This window comes from Engystomops pustulosus, chromosome 4 (genome assembly GCF_040894005.1).
Source record: "Engystomops pustulosus chromosome 4, aEngPut4.maternal, whole genome shotgun sequence".
NCBI lineage: Eukaryota > Metazoa > Chordata > Amphibia > Anura > Leptodactylidae > Engystomops > Engystomops pustulosus.
In genome coordinates, this window is record NC_092414.1 from 171,284,879 (window position 1) to 171,304,703 (window position 19,825).

The following is a 19,825-nucleotide window of genomic DNA, read 5'->3' on the forward strand; positions in this document are numbered from 1 at the left end:
AACAACAAAACACACTGCCTCACAATTAACGGCCACTGTAGTATGCAGAAGTCTCTCCAAACCTTAACCATAAGTAGAAGAGACCCATCCGCAGGCAGCAAGTTCAAGGGTTTCTCATGAGCCTATGGGTACAGGTTGCCTATGCGAGAGGCCCTTCTTAAACTTTCCCCCTAAGGAGCATCACCCGACTTATAACTTTTTTATGGTCTTCAAAATAATATATATATATTTATATTCGTGTTGGCCTATTATCATCGTCTATTAGTTTCGAACAGAACAATATATGCATTAGTTGAGTAGACAGGACCCTAGATCTGGTTTACAACATTCCAGTAAATATAGAGTTATTATATGCAGAGGAATGCGTTTCCTAGAAATCCTTGTCCTCTTCCATGTGCACCCCAATAGAGAACGTTTAGCATAATTATTTCTGTTAACTTGCGTTAGTCATGTTTTCCCTATTAGGGAAGGAAAAAAAGATTGTCTTTGATATTTTAACTTTACTTTGCCTCGGCCGCTCATGATAATATCCAAGTTTTACATCTCCTGTAATAGCCCTGAGTGAGGAGAGATGGACGAGCTAATGAACAGATTGTCACGAACAGGACAATATTTAATCCAGTTACCCAAGGGAACATTTTTATATGCTTGATTTACACACGCTGTGTGACTACTTAACACTGGTTTTAAGAGCATTTGATTTTGCTTAAATGGCCTGGCACTTTTATGACCTAATTTACAGAAGACAGAGATACAGAGCCTGTTGTGCAAGTGTGTTAACTATTCACTCCCTTCCTTCCTTCCTTCCTTCCTTTCCAAATTCTGCTTTCAGCAGCAATCCTTTCCTATGTCTTTCACTATCTAATATCTAACTGCTTTGTATCCCTCTTTGTCTTCTATGTGTATGTCATCATATACTCTACGCACACATTTAAGATGCCATTGTATCAAAATACCTTAACAACATTTATCTTTCACACACTACACAACTTATATAGGAGCCCCGCTACTATTGTATCCTTCTACTGTACTACCTTCTACTACTGTACCCTGACTATTACATGTATTTGCTGTCTGATGAGTTGTAAATTGTAATTCAGTCTGAGGCCTGTTAACCAAACCAGTCATGGATCTCCGTACACAATGAAGTATAAAGTTGTTGACACGAGTTGGCCTGACTTATTAGATGCGCAGCTGTTTTATATGACCAAGAATATTTTGTTTATTAGTTTAATAGGGTCGAAAATATGTATGAAAAATGCACGCTTCAAGATATTTCCTTTACTTTGGTAATGGACACCTTTCCATCTTTATTATTGTATATCTTTAAAACCTTGACATAGCCAGGGATGGATGGGCAGATCATGCCGGCTCTAGATAGTACAGAAAGCTCACACAAGGCATTGTGGAATTGGTGTGTTACATAATGTAGGATCAGTATCAAAAGAAGAGAGGAGAGCATCCACGACAGACACTGCAGAAGTAGGGAGGGGGATATCAAACTTTGCATTAGTGTCACTTTACTAGTCAACAAATTGTTCTTGGGCTATAGAAAAAGAAATTCATATGGGAATGACCCATTGAAGGCAGCCATATAAAGACACAAAGACTTTACATAGTAACGTATGTTACTAGGAGGGCTGACAAGTCACTCAAGTAGCATGTTGCAAAGTACATATTAAGGTACACGAGTTAAAAAAATTTTTGGGTCCAAGCTCCTTAAAAAAAATAAACTTTCTTTATTGAAACCTATTAAAATACAGCAACATAACTATCCGTACTAAGCGTCTGACGCGTTTCGGGCAAAAGAAAAATCATATGCCCTTAGTCATAGCTGACTACATATAAAGGTGTCTGCCGTTTTAAAGAATTACAAAAATTGCTGTATAAAATGTAGAGTTATTTAGACTGCCTTAATTATGTTTTGAGTTATGAGTGTGATACCTACAACATTCACAAATTTTTCTAGAGCCCAAAGTAGAAAGGTTTTTGTGTTACAAAGAGTTTAATATACCACAGTGATTTGCATTTTGGACACGGTCAACCATGAACCTTGTTTTTGCTTTTAGAATGAGAAATTTATCAGCAGTGTCCGGTGTAAGCTAACTCAGTTTGGTAGTCTGATAAGGTCAAAGTCAGTTGATGACCGCAGTGGGTGACCCATTTCAATATGTTGGATTTATTGTTGCCACATTGTTGTTCATATATAGCAGATGTTTCAGGGTTTTTCTGTGTGACTTTTGAAGCAGATTTAAAAGCGGATTTCTGAAGTCGATTTTTAGCTCCTATGCAGATCATGGAGCTTGCGTAGGTGACCTGCAATATGAACTGACCTTTACTAGGTTGTTGTTGTATATGGTTGTTGTATAAGTTTCCATGTTATCAGTTGCTAACTCTCTCTCTTTTAGAAAATAGTTAATGTTCAATCTAGGTTTAGCTTATTTTATCTCTAAAATTGTATTTTGTTTTTTCCTAGGTCTGGGAGGAGAATACGGAAAACTCGTAAATATGATATCATAACAACGCCAGCAGAACGAGTAGAAATGGCTCCTCTCAATGAGGACAATTTTGAGGACGAAGACTCAACAGTGTTTGATGTAAAATATAGATATAGGTAATGTAGCTATTTACTATAAATATGCATCTTCTGAGACAACAAAAAACCCTGCTATAGCCCATCCCTTATCTTTTCAATCTCTCCAACCTGCTGTGATATCATTGCTCCCTGGGTCAAAGTCTCACAAATGCAAAGCTTGTTGACTTCCGGATACATACTCTGTGGCCCACAGAGTCGGGTTAGTAGGAGACTCCTGGAAATTTTGAAATTTTCTGGAAAAAGGTTGTTTCCTTTTTATGTTCAGTGTTTGTGCTTGAAAAGCTCCACTCGGCTTATACTTAAAAAAATAAACCTAGTACCGAGGACTCTACAATTTCCCTACGGCAGTAGTGCGTTTCCCTCACGCTATGTTAGGCCCTATCTGGAATGAAACCAGACAGGGCTGCCCCCTCTCTCCCCTCATATTCGCCCTGTGCATTGAGCCCCTAGCGGCCAAAATCGGGCTGCATCCAGATATTAAGGGAGTATTAGTAAGGGACAAAGAATTTAAAGTATCACTTTTTGCAGACGACATTTTGCTCACATTAAGGTCCCCCCATGTCTCTCTCCTGAATTTGCATACTATGCTGCAGGAATATGGGCGTTATGCTGGGTATAAGGTAAACACCTCGAAGACGGAAGCCCTCCCATTGAATATTCAGACTACGGAATTATTATTACTACAGCAGAACTTTAATTATTAATGGAAGACGGACTTCGTCAAGTATCTTGGGGTACAAATAACAGCCTCATACTCCTCTCTATATAACGCTAACTACCCACCCTTATTTAGGGAATTGAAGGCAATACTAACTAGATGGAGGGGACACCATATTTCCCTGCTTGGTCGAGTGGCAGCAATAAAAATGTCTTGGCTACCAAAGCTACTATATTATTTCCAGACGTTGCCTCTGAAAGTACCTCAGGCGGAACTCGAGGCTCTGCAAGGAGCAGTTTTTAACTTTATATGGGACAACAGGAGACATAGGGCCACATTTATCACTTTTGTGCGCCTAAGTGTAGTAGTTGCGCCTAAATTCGGGCGCACTGTTTTGCCAGAATTATCACAAGCTACAACCATCTGTGATAAGTATATTTTCTGCCTCTTATTAATCACTTTACTTTAACACAGTTTAGGCGCAGTTTAGGCGCAATGTTAGATTCGGGCACTTACATGTGATCCTGCTACAAGCTCCTCTCTGCTTCTCCCACAGCCCAGAATGAAGATAACACTCACAGCAGCACCCAGGTGTGTGACACCCAGCACCCAGTGACCTCCTCAGCAGTGGCTTCTCCTGGAGGGGATCCCCAGTGCTGGTCTCCTGCTGCACCCCTGTAATTCTGCACAATATCCCCCTCAGACACACTGGTGATACTGTGCAGAATTACATGGGGGACACTTGTTTGTAGTATCTGCAAGCTTCTGCAAACTTGTGCAAACTTCTCTTCTCTCTTGCTGTGAGCTCAGCGTTTTGCAGAATATTTTGTAAATAGAAGGTGATGAACTGTAAATAGAAAACGGTGCGCCTAAACGAAAAGGCGCAAAACCAACAGAAAAAACAAGTGATAAATGTGGCCCATAGAATGCCAAAATCAGTCATGCTTGCCCCCAAAGCCCGGGGAGGACTAGCAGTACCGGACATTGCCCACTATTATTGGACTGCTCAATTACGATACCTACCGTACTGGGTGACCTCAGCGGCCTACACTAAGTGGGTCGAGATTGAGAAGTTGTGGATTGCACCGGTACACCCGAACTCGTACTTGTGGGGTTCTAACTCCTCTCTCATCTAACTCATGTTTCATCTGGCAGATATGGTGGACCCACTCACACTGGAACTAAGGCCCTTTACTTATCTATTAAGTGAGCGGTCCCTTCATAAGGATGAGTGGTACCACTACCTCCAGGTGAAGCATTATATAGCTAGTTTATTTTAATCTACTAAGGTTTCTAAGCCTACTGAATTTGAACATCTATGCAAATTAGGTACATCAGTAAAAGGGCCGATCTCTAGAATATACCAAATATTGTGCACCCCACCAGGTGATGCCCCGCTAACACACAAATATATGACAAAATGGGAGGGGTATCTCAACAAAAAAATCTCGATAGAGACTTGGCAAATTTATATGGAGCAGAACAGTCAAGTCGTCCATTTGTACCACTTATAAAGAATCCCAGTACAAGGTGCTAATGCACTGGTATCATACTCCAGCACTGCTACACAGTCTGAATCCAATGGTTCCGGATACCTGTTGGAGGTGTCAGCCTGAGGTAGGCACACTGTTCCATATCTTCTAGACATGCCCACTTATAACCCCATTTTGGCAACGAATAGAAGCTCTCGCTGGGGAGTTGTTTGGTAGTGTCATCCCGTTAGACCCTATGCAGTATCTCCTCAATGTCCCCCCATGCAATTTGAGAAAACATCTTTCTAGTTTCTTTTTAAGTCTTTGCACAGCATCCAAATGCTTGATAGCAAGGGCATGAAAGCAGAGTACACCCCCGCCAGAATCAGAACTATTCGCTCGGTTGAAAGAGATGTGCTCCCTACAAAAATTAACGGCCTCCCTCAATAATACAGTTGACGCCTACCAGAAGGTATGGGAACCTTGGAACTCCTTTTGTGTACTCAATGATTTGTAGATGCGGTGGGTCCTCTCCGGGTGTGAATGATACATCACCATTGAACCACTAACAATGCGGCTCTGCCCCCCCCCCCCACAGGTCCTACCTTACCTAGTGTGTGTGGTGTGTCTTGTCTAATGTGTTATCCCGGTTATTCATCCTTTGAAGCGGGTATTGTAGCATTACTACAATTAAGGAAATACTGGAGGCATATGGCATAATGTAGCAGCTTTATTTAGTTTAAGGTGTAAAGGCACAGATTTACATTGTATCGCATTACAAGCATGTCTTCTACCCAAAAGCTCTTGTACTTGAATATGCATATACCTCTTATTTACTGCTCTGTACACTGCAAATGCAGAAGAATGTATGACTCATCAAGCAATGCATGCATTACCCGCTGTTTTATACTTTGTTTTATTCTATGTTTAAAAAATTTTCTTAATAAAAATTTACAGTTTTAAAAAAATAAATAAATAAACCTAGTACTTGCCCTCCGTTGCTCACCACCGGCATCCTCTTTTCCCTTCAGCAAGTCTTTGGCTATCCGGTAGCACGGGTAAATGCAAGTCTATGCAATCTGCCAATGCATACACTATGAAGAGGCATTGTCACCGCCCGCTGATGTCTTAGTTTACGCGGGCAGATTAGATAGCTGTGCATTTGCTCACACTGCAAGGAACCCCTAAGACGTTCTGCAGGAGAAGAGGATCCCAGAGGTTAAGGACTGCATTTACTTTTTTTAAGGGGGCTCTCTGCTATGAATAGTTTATTAATGGGGGTGCCCTGCTATGGATGTTGTATTCATGAGGGGGCTCTGCTATTTTACGTAATTACATGGTTTATACGGTTAAAAAAAGACATGTACCCATAAAGTTTAACCAACATAGGGAAAGGTTTAGATGAGGAAGTGATTTAAGGGAAACTATTCTATATTATAACATAACCATCAATTTTATTTCGCTGTAAAAAGGCATTTAGACCCGTCTTGAAGCCTCTGCTGTGACCAGCTCCTGAGGCAGGCTATTCCACAGATTTACAGTTCTCACAGTAACAAACCCTTGTCTCCTCCGGAGATTAAACCTTGTTTTCTCCAGATGTCTTTTTATTTAACCTGCAACAACTTTCCAAAATACTTGATTTACATAAATATATAAATGGTTCATACAAAAATTATGTCCCTTCTTAGTTGTCTCTTTCGAGACTAAACCAATCATAACTGAGACCCTCCATACCCCTTATCATTTTTGTGGCTTTTCGTTGTACCCTCTTCAGCTCCATGTCATAGTTTTTATGCACTTGTGCCCAGAACTGGACAGCATATTCCAAGTGAGCCGAATCAATGCCTTTTTACAGTGGTTATATTACATCCCTATCCCGAGAGGTCTTACCACTTTTGATATAAGGAAAAATCCTGCTGGCTTTAGAGGCAGCTGATTGACATAAATTCATACCAAAACTAAATTCATACCAAGAATGAGTTAAGAAAAAACACTAAAATAAAAAGTCATAAATGCTAAAAATTACCCAATGAGCTATTTAGTTGTGTTAAATATTTCAAATCTGAGACTTCTCCACTATAGGAAGGTACTTTGGCAGAATTGCTTCAAAGGTAAAACCAATGCCAACATGTATTTTGAACATGCATTTTATCTGCAAAATGGCTAGAATTTGACCCACTTTATATTATGACATATATTATGCTCCCAGCTGCCTATACATTATTTGTTTCTTTGAATATAATGGTTAACTTTTGTGTTCTTTCACATCAAGATTTTTAATTTAATTTATTTGGCTTTCGTTCCATCACATCTCTGGAGTCGATAGACTTAAAGCGAGTACTTAAAACTTCTAACGCTCTTCAGGACATGTGTCCTCAGAGACCCACAACCTTGGGAGATGCATGAAGAGTATCTATTCACTGCATTCAGCTGTTTGTAAACGGCTGAGAAGAATGTACTCCTGGAGAATGAACTGTCCTTCAGACATGACAAGGCCATTGTTTGACCACACCAGAAGCTTGTAGAGGTAGAAAGTGATGCCTTTTTTTATTAATGTGGAAAAAAGAAGAGAACATTCTATTGATCTTCTTGAAATGCTAGCTGAGCTGTGCGAGCGTTTGAGCCTCTCAATCTCCCTCTGTGCTTCTGGCAAGTAGTTTGAAGTCAGAATTTGTATGACTTACGGCATTCAGATGAGTTCGACAATAAAGCTCAAAATGTGTCAGTGCCTTTGCATTTAATGGATATATAAAATAGAGTAATCTTCTAGGACAATGCTAGCTTTGCAAAAAATAACTCATCAGTTATGCAGAGGATCATTAACCCCATGTGTTACTAGGCTCAGGACTTTAAAAAATGTATGCTACACACACAAGCCATTAGCTAGGTATGATGATTTTTATGAAATTAATTCTTGGGAAAAGCCTTTTAATCCCTTATTTCGTATTTTGTTTCCTGACGTCCATGACTGGATGCTTTAGCCATCTCGGTGGTGCTACCAAAGGTGGCACTGGGGTACACCGGACCCATGTTCTAGTGATCTGGGGGGTTCCATCACTGAGAACCCAACCGATCAGCGAGTTAGGCCCTATCCTGTGGAACCCCTTTAACTTGTGGTTGTTTTTGTCTCGTTTTAAAATGTTTTACGGATAAAATGTATTTTGTATTATCTTCTGACAGTTAAAACTGAAAATTTCAAGAGAGGGTTTACTACTCCTTGCTGTGCGCGGACTGAGAGTAGCTATGGGAGCTTCAAATCTATAGAATCTGTGTTACTTGGCAAGGTGAATAGACTAGACTTCCCAAGAGTAGTTTCTATTTTAGCAACAACAATCTAACAACTGATGGAGGGCTCTGAAACATTTGTTAAAACACTAGGGATGTAGACTGTTGGGACGTAATCAAAAATTACTTGTTTTTGTAAGCATGAGTAATCCTCCTAATTTTTCAATTATTGTTTCAAGATGGCCTCGACTGGTGATTGAAACACTGAGAATCTTGCCAAAAGAAAACAACTGTTTGTTTGGGTGGAGAAGGAGTTTGATGTGTTGTGTAATATCGAAGAATATCTGAATATGTTCCAGATTTTGAGTCTGTTGCGTGCTTTCTCTAGAAATGAGAATCCGCTATTGGAAAGTTGGGAAAAATGGCTGTATTGCTGAATGTGAGGTCAAACATCTTCTTCTATACCTCAGACGTAGTCCATTTAGATACAATCATACAGGTTAAATATTTCTAGGTATCTACACAAATATTTCACATGTGCTTTTTCAATTTGATTGATAATCAGTGTTTAGAAGACCTTGAGGGTTTCTGGTGGTCTTCTGTTCACCTTCTGTTCCCCAAAGACTTCAGTGTGTCTTCCGTTAACATCCTGTACGCATACGCTACTTGTAGCGGTAAAATCAATTCTGTGCTTTTTTTTTCTGCTATTAATAATGTAAAATGAAACTGAACCTGCCAAATGCAGGTGAGAATTTAGACTTCATTTTGAGGTATGATTCCCATAGAATGGATCGTTTTCCTAGCATATTGCACAGATTCTTAACCGTCTTTGTCTAAAGATGAAACTATTCTTTTCAAATCCTATTACTGAAAAATATTTTAAGCTTTCTACACTGTCTGCAATGGTATATTGGTGTTTAGTGTTTACATGAATGCCAAGCCTCCGTGAGTTTTGGCTCTTGTCCATCAGCATTTTTGTAAAAATTTTATTAACCCCTTAACGCCGAAGCCTCGTTTCGCCTTCCTTTGCTGTCATAACAGCAAAAAAACGTACTTAATAACTAACATTCACCGAATGTCTACTTTATGTGGACAAGGTCTTTTTTGCATGCTCTCATTTTTGTAGATGTTATGGGGCTTTGAACGTTTGGTGCAATTTTTCACATTTTCATAAAAAAAACACTAAATCCTGCTATTGAGGGACCTTTCACTGGTACTATTTTGATGCACGTAACTTTTTAGATCATTTTTTGGAACATTTTTGTGAAGGGATTTTATGAAAAATTAACCTTTTTGTTAATTTGGGTTTTGTTTTTACAGCGTTCACCAAGCAGGTCCAATAATGTTTCTGCGTTATTGTACAGATTGTTACGGTTGCAGTGATACCAAATATGTAGGAGTTTTTGTTCTTTTACTTTTTGTAGATGTGTATACGGAATGTTTGTGTTTAGGGAACTTTTTACTTTGTTTAATTATTTTTATTACAGAAACTTTATCAAGTGTTTTAAACCTATTTATTTTTTAACCGGTTGGCTTGAACAAGCGATGCTTTGATCACTTGTTCAATCTGTCATTCATATAACACAGTATAATACATATGTATTACACTGTCTTATGTAACACACTGAGCATGCTGCGCATTCCTTCATTCCCCCGCACGGAGCAAATACAGGACAGAAGATGGCCACTGGTCACATATCCACATCACATGTCCTGCACCTGTCTGGGCAGGTCATGTGATCACCACTATGGGTTGCAGTGCATCCAGTATGGCCGGTGTTGTGGTGAGACACATCTAAGTGAGGTAATGTGCCGTGATGGCAGTTACACATCATTATTATGGTAACTGAGAAGGACATCACTGTGAGCAGAGCATAAGAGAGATGAGGGGTTATTGAGACAGGATCATAGTTTCCAGTTACAGCCATCTTGGAGATAACTCCGCCTACTTTGTGAATCTTAAAATCAAACTATTTAAGCTCCATTTTTTGACATTTTAGTTTTGTTATATTAATTTATTTATAGCATTATGGGTTTTTGTATCAGATGTTCATATTCCCAGAATACACCTTTAAGTCCAACCCCTTGACGGTTATCATTGTAATAATTATGGATGGACATTGTGGTTTGAACTGATGACAAGTCCTTGTTCGTATGGACTGCACATTTCCATTAGGAATTTTATAAATGCAGACATTTTGTCTTTTCTTCCTATAGCTGCCATATGTTGATGCCAAATGTTCTTGTACTGTGGTGCAGTCTTCTACACTAACTTCATGGTTCTTGTTCATTACTCTTTTCCTTTAATTGTTGATTTTTTCTTGTAGCTTTTAGTATAGAAGTTGGTCAAATTACATGCTCCTCTAATGTATCAATTGAGAATTTTTACTCCCAATAGAATTTTTTTGCCCCATTTACTTGATATGCTTATCCACATTTTTATGCTTATTCACATTTAACTAGTGTCTTACATGGTAATAGTATAGCAAATGCCTAAAGAAACCTGCATGTATTGTAATCCTAGACACATCTTGTGCAACAGCAGAATCTGTATCCCTCATGTCTTCATTCCTGAGTAGATCCTCCTCCTTTCTATTTTGATCTAAAACGTCTGGTAGTCTATTGGGATGATTTGTTGCTTTGTTGCATGCTTGTCCTACCCATAAGAGGATCCACATGATGCTTCATTGTTGGATTCTCCCAGCTTTTAACCATTCCACCAAATGTTATTCTTAAGATCTGGTTAAATCTTAACCCATTACACTATTAAAAGTCAACCAGTTTCCCAGTTTAGAAATCACATAATTTTCCTAAAATTAGATTGTGGGTGTGTGGCTTTGTAAGTTTCATATAAGACTGCTGTGGAAACCACAGACATTTCTGCAAATCCTAACGTGTATGTTAAAAAATATGGTAGTACCACAAGAAGCATTAGCGCTTTGTAAACTTTTGGGTGTACAGTACCGGAAAGAAGAAGCCTAGAAGTGCAGTATTTAATCTGTAGGGCAACATCCGACCTGTTTAACCGCTTTGAAAACATGACTTGGCATATCTGTCAAACCAAAGGTGCCCTCCTGTAGATCACTGCTTTTGGAGGTTCTTTATCCTATTCAGAAACCGGAGTTAGTGCTATTTGCTTCAACTTCTCTCTCATGGATATAGATATTCTTCATCATTCTTGGACAACAAACCTAGAACCTGATGTTATTCCTACAGTCCAGTTCTTTACCATCTGTTACTCATCTCGGATTCTGTTACATTTCATGCTTTAAGGTTAGATCGTCCTTGTTGTTTTCCATACAATCCCAATGTGGCTTGTATACAAGCGGCGTTTAGCTGTTATATGATCTTTCAGAGCAGGTCGAACATTCCTGGATCCAATTGCACTGGTCATAAAGACTTGTGATAGATTAAGTTTGGTAATTGTTCATTCTGCTTTCACTATGCAGGCAGTCCCCGGGTTCTTTACAATATAGGTTCCATAGGTTTGTTTGTAAGTTGAATTTGTATGTAAGTCGAAACTGTATATTTTATAATTGAAGCTCCAGACAAAAATTTATTTTGCCCCAGTGATCGGAAATTTTTTTTCTGTAATGGGACTAAGGATTATCAATAAAGCTCCATTACAGACACCTTACAGCTGATCATTGCAGTTTGGGACTATAGTAAAGCTTCCAGAGAGCTTCACCAGTGGTCACAGTGGGCAGAGCGGGCTGTCTGTAACTAGGGGTCTTCTGTAAGTCGGGTGTCTTACAGAGGACCGCCTGTAATATATGTTGGGTAAATGGGGAAAAAACAGGCATACTGTTTTTTTCCCTTGCCAAAAATAGTAGAAATTTGCAACTGTAAAAGTTATTGATGCATAACCTAAAATCCCATTGTTCATCTTCTCATTTTTGCAGTAAATGTAAAAATTCTGGAGGGTTTTTATTTTTTTGATAGTAACAAGCACAGATAGACATTATAGCATGTACTATGACCACTGAAAAGTATTGTATGTGACCAAATAAAGTTTAATGTGATAATTCGGGCACATGACTTTCATAATGGTTGACAGCACATGCGTGTTCATAGGAGACGATTTGACTTTTATAGACATGGTCACTTGACTGTAGAGTGTTTGCCTTCTTGTCATCTGATGCATAGATGCTGATCTGTGCTTGCCAGCATATGTACACGGAAAGCTAATATTATTTCATCTTCATTCTCAGTTCTGTAATAGACGTAAAAAAAAATCTTCAAATTTCCATCTATCAGATAAAATGATTATCAATCTCAAATGCTTTGTCATATATCACTATGGTTTACTAGGGTCAGGGTTGGCTCCAGGTCTCAGTAGGCCGCTAGGTGACAGAGCCTCAGTGGGCCCTTTTTGAAGTGAACTCGCATGGGGGCGTAACAGTCTCCTGTTCCCTAAAATATTCCATAGTTTATCATACCAATCAGCCCCCTCACCCCATGGATCCCATATCTACACCTTTATGTGGGCCCCTCCAGGAGTCCTGGGCTCCGGCACTTGCCCTGGTATGTCCAGTGCTTGCACCAGCCCTGTCAATGGTTTAAATAAATCCTGTTGTGAGGAGAAGTTTGTTACAAAAATAAAATTAATTGTTCAAAATGTTATAAGCTGTTGCTCAGCTTATATACTTCAGATTGGAACAGTTCCCTCAAATGATACTGTGGAAGATATATACGAAACCTTTGGTAAAAGGGTTTTACAGAAATTTTGGAAAAGGTGTACTTGGCTTGCTCGGGCTCTTGTTTTCAGCATGGCAGCGACCATCAGCACTGGTGGTTTGACCACGGGACGTTGAAGACCACTGCTGAAGACCCAAAACCTACCACATTGCTGGAAGTGTGAACTGGAGCAGGTCAAGTACACTTGCTAGGGTTTATTTTTTTTTGTCCTGAGGCGGGAGAGCTTGACTTTATTACTAAGCTCTTGCTTCAAAGTTGGATTTCTGGATGATGCAACCACACTGGGTGAATTTGGCTTTCTCCTAATAATTGGGTAATAATTTTTAGTGCATGGAATCATAAATTAATGGTAATCTACCATCAAAATCCATCATGATAAACCAGGGAACTTACTCATAGATCAAGGCATTGTGACTGTGGCAATCTTCTATTTGTTATCCAAGGCCTCCTTCCTTCGAAAATCAAATTTTAAAATTATGCTAATGAGACTGAGCAATCTGGGGGTTGTAACCAGAGCCCCTCCGTACTGCAGATTCACATTGTTCCCTCAGCACTTCCTCCTTCTTCTTGATATAATCTCACAGCAGTAGAGGAGGTTTCAGCGCACAGAGGGAGAGGATGCTCAAGCACATTGTAACAACCTGTAAAGCTGTACCCCAAAGGGGCTCTTATAACGCCCCCAGGAGCCCTTCAGGCTCATTAGCATAAATGTATATGTTGATCTTAGATGGAAGAGGCTATGGATAACGAACATATAAAGAGTCTAACAGTCACAGTGCCCGGATCTATAAGTAAGTGGTTTATCATGATGGATTTTGATGGTTGATTTTTTAAGCAATGCCTCTTTTGCACAAGAAGTAAAGATGTCTAAAACTCCTTATATGTGTGAAACAAAGCATTGGACTAGAATTATGCCAAATTGTCAGCAGTTTTGATGTATTGTTATTTTGCTTAAAGGGATTTCCCTTGGGCCCCGACAAGGGTAACCAAAAAAGAGAAATTATGAATTTAGTTATATCTTCTCAGTGGTGCCTGGGGATGTTGCTTATGTTGTAGAACAAGTAATATCCCAGGGACTGCTGGACACAAAAGCAGGAGTAGAGTAAGTGTTCATTTTTCTTTAATAAAGAACTAATTGTTTTTTCTATTGATCTTAATTTTTCCTTTTAATAATTTGCACCCCATTGATTCCCAGCAAGCAGCTTGGGAGGTGCCATCATTGACCCTGCATTAAGCATCAATCACTAGTGAAGTAATTAACACACAATTTCTATTTGCAGAATTTATTACATTTTTTTCTCTTTTGTTTTCTATGTTTCTTTCACAACAGGTAAAAATATTTGATCTTCCGACATCTGTACATTAATAATTCCAGCAATGCCAAGAGTCTGAAGCCGTTTGGAAAATTTTTATCTTGGAAAAGGAAAGATGAGAATCATTTCTTTATGCACCTCCATCTTCAAGGAAATAAAATGGATAGATGAGTTTCTCCTTCAGCTACTGAAGTCCATGTTTGTGTACCCGGAGACTTCAGACAAGATGGGGAAGAAGGCATGGACTATTTTCTAACTGGATCATTCCTTTTTTTTGTGTGTTGTTGGGAGGATTTGTTTCTAATAATATATTTTTATAATACAAACCAAAGACCTGCTGCCATTTCTTTAAGGAGACCGTCCACCAAACCGGAAGAACTGAAAACATTCCACTGGGAAGAATAATCCACGTCTTTTTACTTTACACTTGAAAAATTTCTATTTTCTCAGAGTAAATAAATGGAGTTTGACACAATCTACAATCAGCATCTGGAGTTTGCTACATAAGAAAAAATTCCAGGAAATGTAGGGACTTTATACACTCCAGTTCCAACCACAACTAACCTTCTACCTTTTCCACAGTGTTGGTTACATTTCAGCGTGCCTTAGCCACACATGGCTGTCCTGCCTAATCTCAACATGGCACATGTATTTGATATGACTACCACCATATTGTATGCACATATTGCTCCAAGTCCATGATAAGAGTGGAATGGATGCATTCGGAGTAAAATGGATTTGGTGTTTATTGTAACTCTTGATATTTTTTATATCATTCAGAAATGAATGAAGGAAACATATCAAATGATCATCTCCAATATCTTGTGGTATCAGTGTGTCGTTGCCAGTGGTGGTGTTTTTGTTTAAATTTTTTTTTATTGTAATTTGTTTAGAGAAGTTACAAACTTATTAGGCGGGAGTTCAAAACATTCATGAATAGGTCACTATGTTTTCAAGAATAGGTCACTATGGTGGTTATGGAATCAGAATTCACTTTAATATATTTGGATATTTTTTTATGTTAAACTATATGATATGTAATATATGTAGCTGTTGTCTATTCACAACAAAGTAAATCATGGTTGACAAAGTCAATTTCCCTAACTAGAAAAAAATGTACAATAAAATAGGTGTAAATGCAGCAGTGGTGGGAGAATTGACCACAAAATTTAAATGTAGTTGTGTGAATAAGACCTAAAACCTACAAGCAAGTCTGATGTGATGAACTTGCTTCAAACTTGCATAGTAATTTATATAAATAAAGGAATCGTTATTGTGTGTTTGCCGGATTGTCCGGCCCGAACACTCAAAGAACTGGACTTGGCATGTCAGTTCAGTTTCGGTCTCTGAGCGTTTGGACCAGACATTCCAGCGAGTTTGATACAGGTTAGTCACATCACTCACTCGTAGGTTTAAGGCCTAAAGCTGTGATCTATAAATGCAATGCTTTACATGTGGCAGCGCATACAATCCTATGTCTGGTATGAGCATTGCTTTATATGAAATAGGTGTAACTCTACCAGGACTGAATTATTGACACTCCCCATCTTGAGCTAAACCATTTTTATTTCTAGTTATTACTACCATTTGCTATCAGCTTTTTGATATAAAAATCAAGCAAATGTTCAACTCCCATTAAAAATGCCCCCTACAGTGTTAAATACAGTAACCATACATAATATGCCTACTAAAAGTCCCTTAGGTCCAGTTTTGTGATTCTGGTTCCCACGTCATCTACCACAATGACTGGCAGCAGCCTTGTACAAATGGTAGGAGATCTCTGAATTGTTTATGAGCCCCTTTGTGCATAGGTCACTGCCATGGCCAGTGGTTGGCTTCAGTAGTAGTATGACATCATCATCATCCGTGGCCTGGCAGGGGACGTACACTACGGGACTTGGATGACATTATATAATTGAGTAATTATTAGAAAATATATTTTACACTGTTCATGGGATTTATTTAAAGATGTCCTTTGTGTCTACATCCACCATTTCTATGGTGATCTGTGTGCCTTTTATAGGAATGCCCACAGTGCAGTCTGAGCTTGTAGGTATAAATTCAGTTCCATAAATTACTTTTTGTAGCTTACAAAAGGACAAATGGTCACTATGGCTAAAAGAGCAGACTACACAGAGGACGTAGTCTGTTACCATGGAGACATTCACATCTGCATTGAAACTGTAAAAATCTACACATTTTCATCAAAACTATTTGCAACATTTCTGTCTTTCAAGATGCACAGGATTTAGTTGAGAGCCTCTACCTTCCTTTAAATTCATCGGTAAGTTACGATTTGTAATGTAACTGGTTATATTACTTGAGACCTTCGATTCCTCACAGGAAGGACGTCTTTCTATATTGTCTGTATTTTCACCAGGAAGGCAGCATTTTATGAGGAATCTGAGGCACACATAAGCTGCACATCTGTGAATGGGTTTGTCTACCTTACTGACGTGTAACTTTAAACAGCATGCATTGATTTAATTTCCTAGCTTCCTCCAGCCCTTTTATGTATGTATTCATCTAAGACCAAGAAACCTACAACCAAAAATTGAGCAATTCCATATTTTCAAGGCTGTATCCTAACCTCATGGCACTAAATCTCCATAGTGAGGAGATACAGTAATATCTGGTGGCATTGCATTGAGCTCGTTTGTGTATTGTGATATGTACATGCAGAACCACATAAGCTCCTTATACTGGTAACATTGAGGTGCTGATTTTTTATCTATCGGGTTAAAGCGTTTATAGTACTTAACCGTAGTCCTTGAATGATAATGTCCACTGTGATTTTAAAAAATGTATATGCAAGTTGTGTTCAGGGAGAGCAAAGCACAGAATTTTTTTTTTTTTTCTTTTTAGAAAACCTTGTTTAGGGGCTCAGGTCTGGCACAAAACCGGAGGAGAATTAATATTTGTTTCACCTGTAGTTTCATTCATCTTGTCCAATATTCTGTAGGTTTTCATGTATTTACAAAAATTGCCAAAAATTCACTGTGTAACATAAAAGGAAATAGGGCTCCTGCAGACCTTTGCAGAGGGAAAGACTTTGATACCCATAGAATAGGATCTTCCTCTTTAGGAGCACCCAAATGTATCCATCATCCATCTTTTATATTAAAATAGTTCCCCAAGGGATATGAAAAGCTGAGCAATGTGGGGGGGGGGGGACTGCATAAAAAATGAAACCTGTACTCACCTCCTCGGTCCCTCCCGGCGTCCCATGCTGAGCTCTCTCTCCGTGCCCTGTCCCTGTATACAAACCGCCCACCCATCCCCTGTACCAGCACTGTATCAGGCCTTTGTATATGGTGACGGGTGAGCGTGGCTGAGAGCAGGTGCACGACACCGAGAGAGCGTGGCACGGAGATAGCGTGGTGCAGGACACTGGGAGAGACTGAGGTGGTAAGTACATGTTCGTTTTTTGATACTGTATATCTATATAAATAGATACTTAAAACCAGTGGTTTTAAAATGTTATTGAGTTATATTTTCAAAAGTATATCTCCCTTTATGAGTCTGTCATTCTTCATAAATGGCAGAACCACCCTAGTGTTAAATCTCAAGTGCAAAATATTTTATTAATTTAACACATTTGTTTTATTTCACGTCTTTTTGCCTTGGTGAACTTTTCCATCATTTGGGATGGGAACAGAATGACCAGTTCCAGGTGTCTGAGTATCTCCGCACGCCTGAATTAAAGATGAGAACTGTTTTAACATAAGCACCCAATCTGCTGCTCTTCCTAACCCAAGGCTACATTATAGCGGCAGGAGAAGCAGTGATACATGCAATCCTTCATATCGGCTCCCCAGGCACAACACCGGTCACGGCAATGTCATCCTCGTACTCTGCATTCTGCCATCTTGCTGCATCGTTTGCCCTCATTGTAGGTCTTTAGTGAGTGATGGGCACTGTTAGGGTTGGAATAAGAAGGGAACATGCCTTTAAAAATTGATTTGAAGACCTTTCTAGATGTTCAGTGACATGACTGCAGTGTTGATGTGCTGAGGAGATTGAATGGCAGAACGTTGTGCTTTATACAATATTTAATGGTATTATTTGCCTTGATTTTATGAGACCTCTGCTTCATAGGCATTTGCTACATTTTGAGCTCACTTATGCAAAGATTTTGTGACTCCAGTATGGAAAAGTGGATGGGGAAGTGGGTAAGGTGTAGAAAGTAGAGTAACATTTTGAAGACATACGCATTACAGTAGATTTCTCAAATGGATCATAACTTTGGTCCATCTTGAATTTAATAGATAGAAAGATATTGGGGCACATTTACTTACCAGCCCGAGTCACGATCCCCGATCCGGAATGCCGCGATCCACGTAGATCCTACACCCGATATCCTGCATGTGTCGCTCCCCGCTCAGGTCCGCCGGAGTTCACCTTCTACTTCCCGGTGCATGTAAGTGCTTGGCTTGCGACACAAATTTGAATGTGTCGTGTGAAAGCCAGCGCGATTGCGACACAATCCCCTGACAAAAATTTGGCTAAGGGACCCTTGGTAAATAAGCCCCATTGTGCGGACCTGCCGTAGATTTGAGCTATAACCTGCACCTGTATTCTTACAGAGATTTATATTAAACAGTATCTTTAGGTTTGTAGGACTCCATTATGTTTTAAGGTACCTCCATGAGGCACTGTTCTAACTAATAGTAATAATTATATTAGGGGTATATATCCCTACAATACAGCATTCAATAGACTATGCCACTATGTAGATTACCACTACTTCCATGTGCAGGACTTAGATATACAGTTTGGGCCTATAGCAGGCTTTAGGCCCCTATTATAGAGCTAGTTAACACTAAACAAGAGGTGGTTAAAGCTTGGAACATATGGTTACCTACGTTATGCGCAAGGTCAGTGCTGGTAAAGGATTCTCTTTGTGGTCCACAAGCGAGTGTGCTCTAAGAAAAACGCTCACACATTTTCAGACCGAACCCTGGATCACAGCACTGAGCTCCTTTTGAGGGAGAACTAGCTGGCAGAACTATTCTAGTTGCCCATGGCAACCAATCAGAGCTCAGCTTTCTTTTCCTCACAGCTGTTTACAAAATGAAAGCTGAGCCCTGACTGGTTTATAGGGGCAGCTAGAACATTTTACCTCAGAAACTTGATGATAAATCTCCCTGAAAATGTCAGTTCAGTCCAGTGATACAAAGTTCGGTTTGGGGGGAAATCCTGCAGACTAAACACTCTTGTTATCAGCCAACCTAAAAAGCAGAGTCAAGCAGAGAGGCTCTTAGGCTGGTGCCACACGTAGCGCTTTGTCTGCGCTTGCGAACGCAGACCAAGTCGCGCCCGCCGGGGCGGGCCTCGGCCTGATCGCATCTCCGTTTCTATGGAAACGCCTGCGATCGGGAACGAGTCGCCGGTGTTTTGCGTTAATTAATTTAATTTAACGCGAAACACCGGCGGCTCGATCCCGATCGCAGGCGTTTCCATAGAAACGCCGATGCGGTGGGGCCGAGGCCCGCCCCGGTGGGCGCAACTTTGTTTGCAAGCGTAGACAAAGCGCTACGTGTGGCGCCAGCCTTAGAAAAGTTCCTGCTCCGTGCAAAAGAAAAATTCTTAAGGGAAATTCTGTTTTTCAGACCACGGAGGAAAAGAAGTGTATAAACACTACAAGGGAGTTTGACCCCACAATAGTTGATCCAGTAAAGCTATATTTAACATCTATTGTTTCTGTTACAAATTGATCGCAGACATAAACCCTATAAGCGCAGCGCCTACGGACTGTGTGCTTGTAAAGGGTTAACCCATGGGAAGTGTGTGACACTGCCAAATATCCACAAGGATGTGATTGTAATTCTTTCTGTATGCTGCTATGTGATCTGTGGTGTCT

The 19,825-nt window shown here is 39.7% G+C and overlaps 1 protein-coding gene and 1 long non-coding RNA gene across 4 annotated transcripts in view; one reads left to right on the forward strand and one right to left on the reverse strand.

The window, feature by feature from the left end:
* FAM174B (family with sequence similarity 174 member B) overlaps positions 1–17,604 on the forward strand; it is a 46,396-nt gene extending 28,792 nt beyond the window's left edge. For all 3 annotated transcript variants that reach the window (XM_072148557.1, XM_072148556.1, XM_072148555.1), the window contains exons 3-4: positions 2,477–2,614; positions 13,980–17,604. In XM_072148557.1, coding sequence (XP_072004658.1) covers positions 2,477–2,614; positions 13,980–13,983 — 142 coding nt within the window. In that variant the 3' untranslated portion in view covers positions 13,984–17,604. The remainder of the gene's footprint in view (positions 1–2,476; positions 2,615–13,979) is intronic.
* An 88-nt stretch (positions 17,605–17,692) lies between these two features.
* LOC140127640 (uncharacterized) lies at positions 17,693–19,207 on the reverse strand. The gene is made up of 2 exons (XR_011855035.1): positions 18,828–19,207; positions 17,693–17,879 (listed from the first exon to the last, which is right to left on the reverse strand). It is a non-coding gene; the product is annotated as an uncharacterized lncRNA (long non-coding RNA).
* Positions 19,208–19,825: the final 618 nt, after the last annotated feature.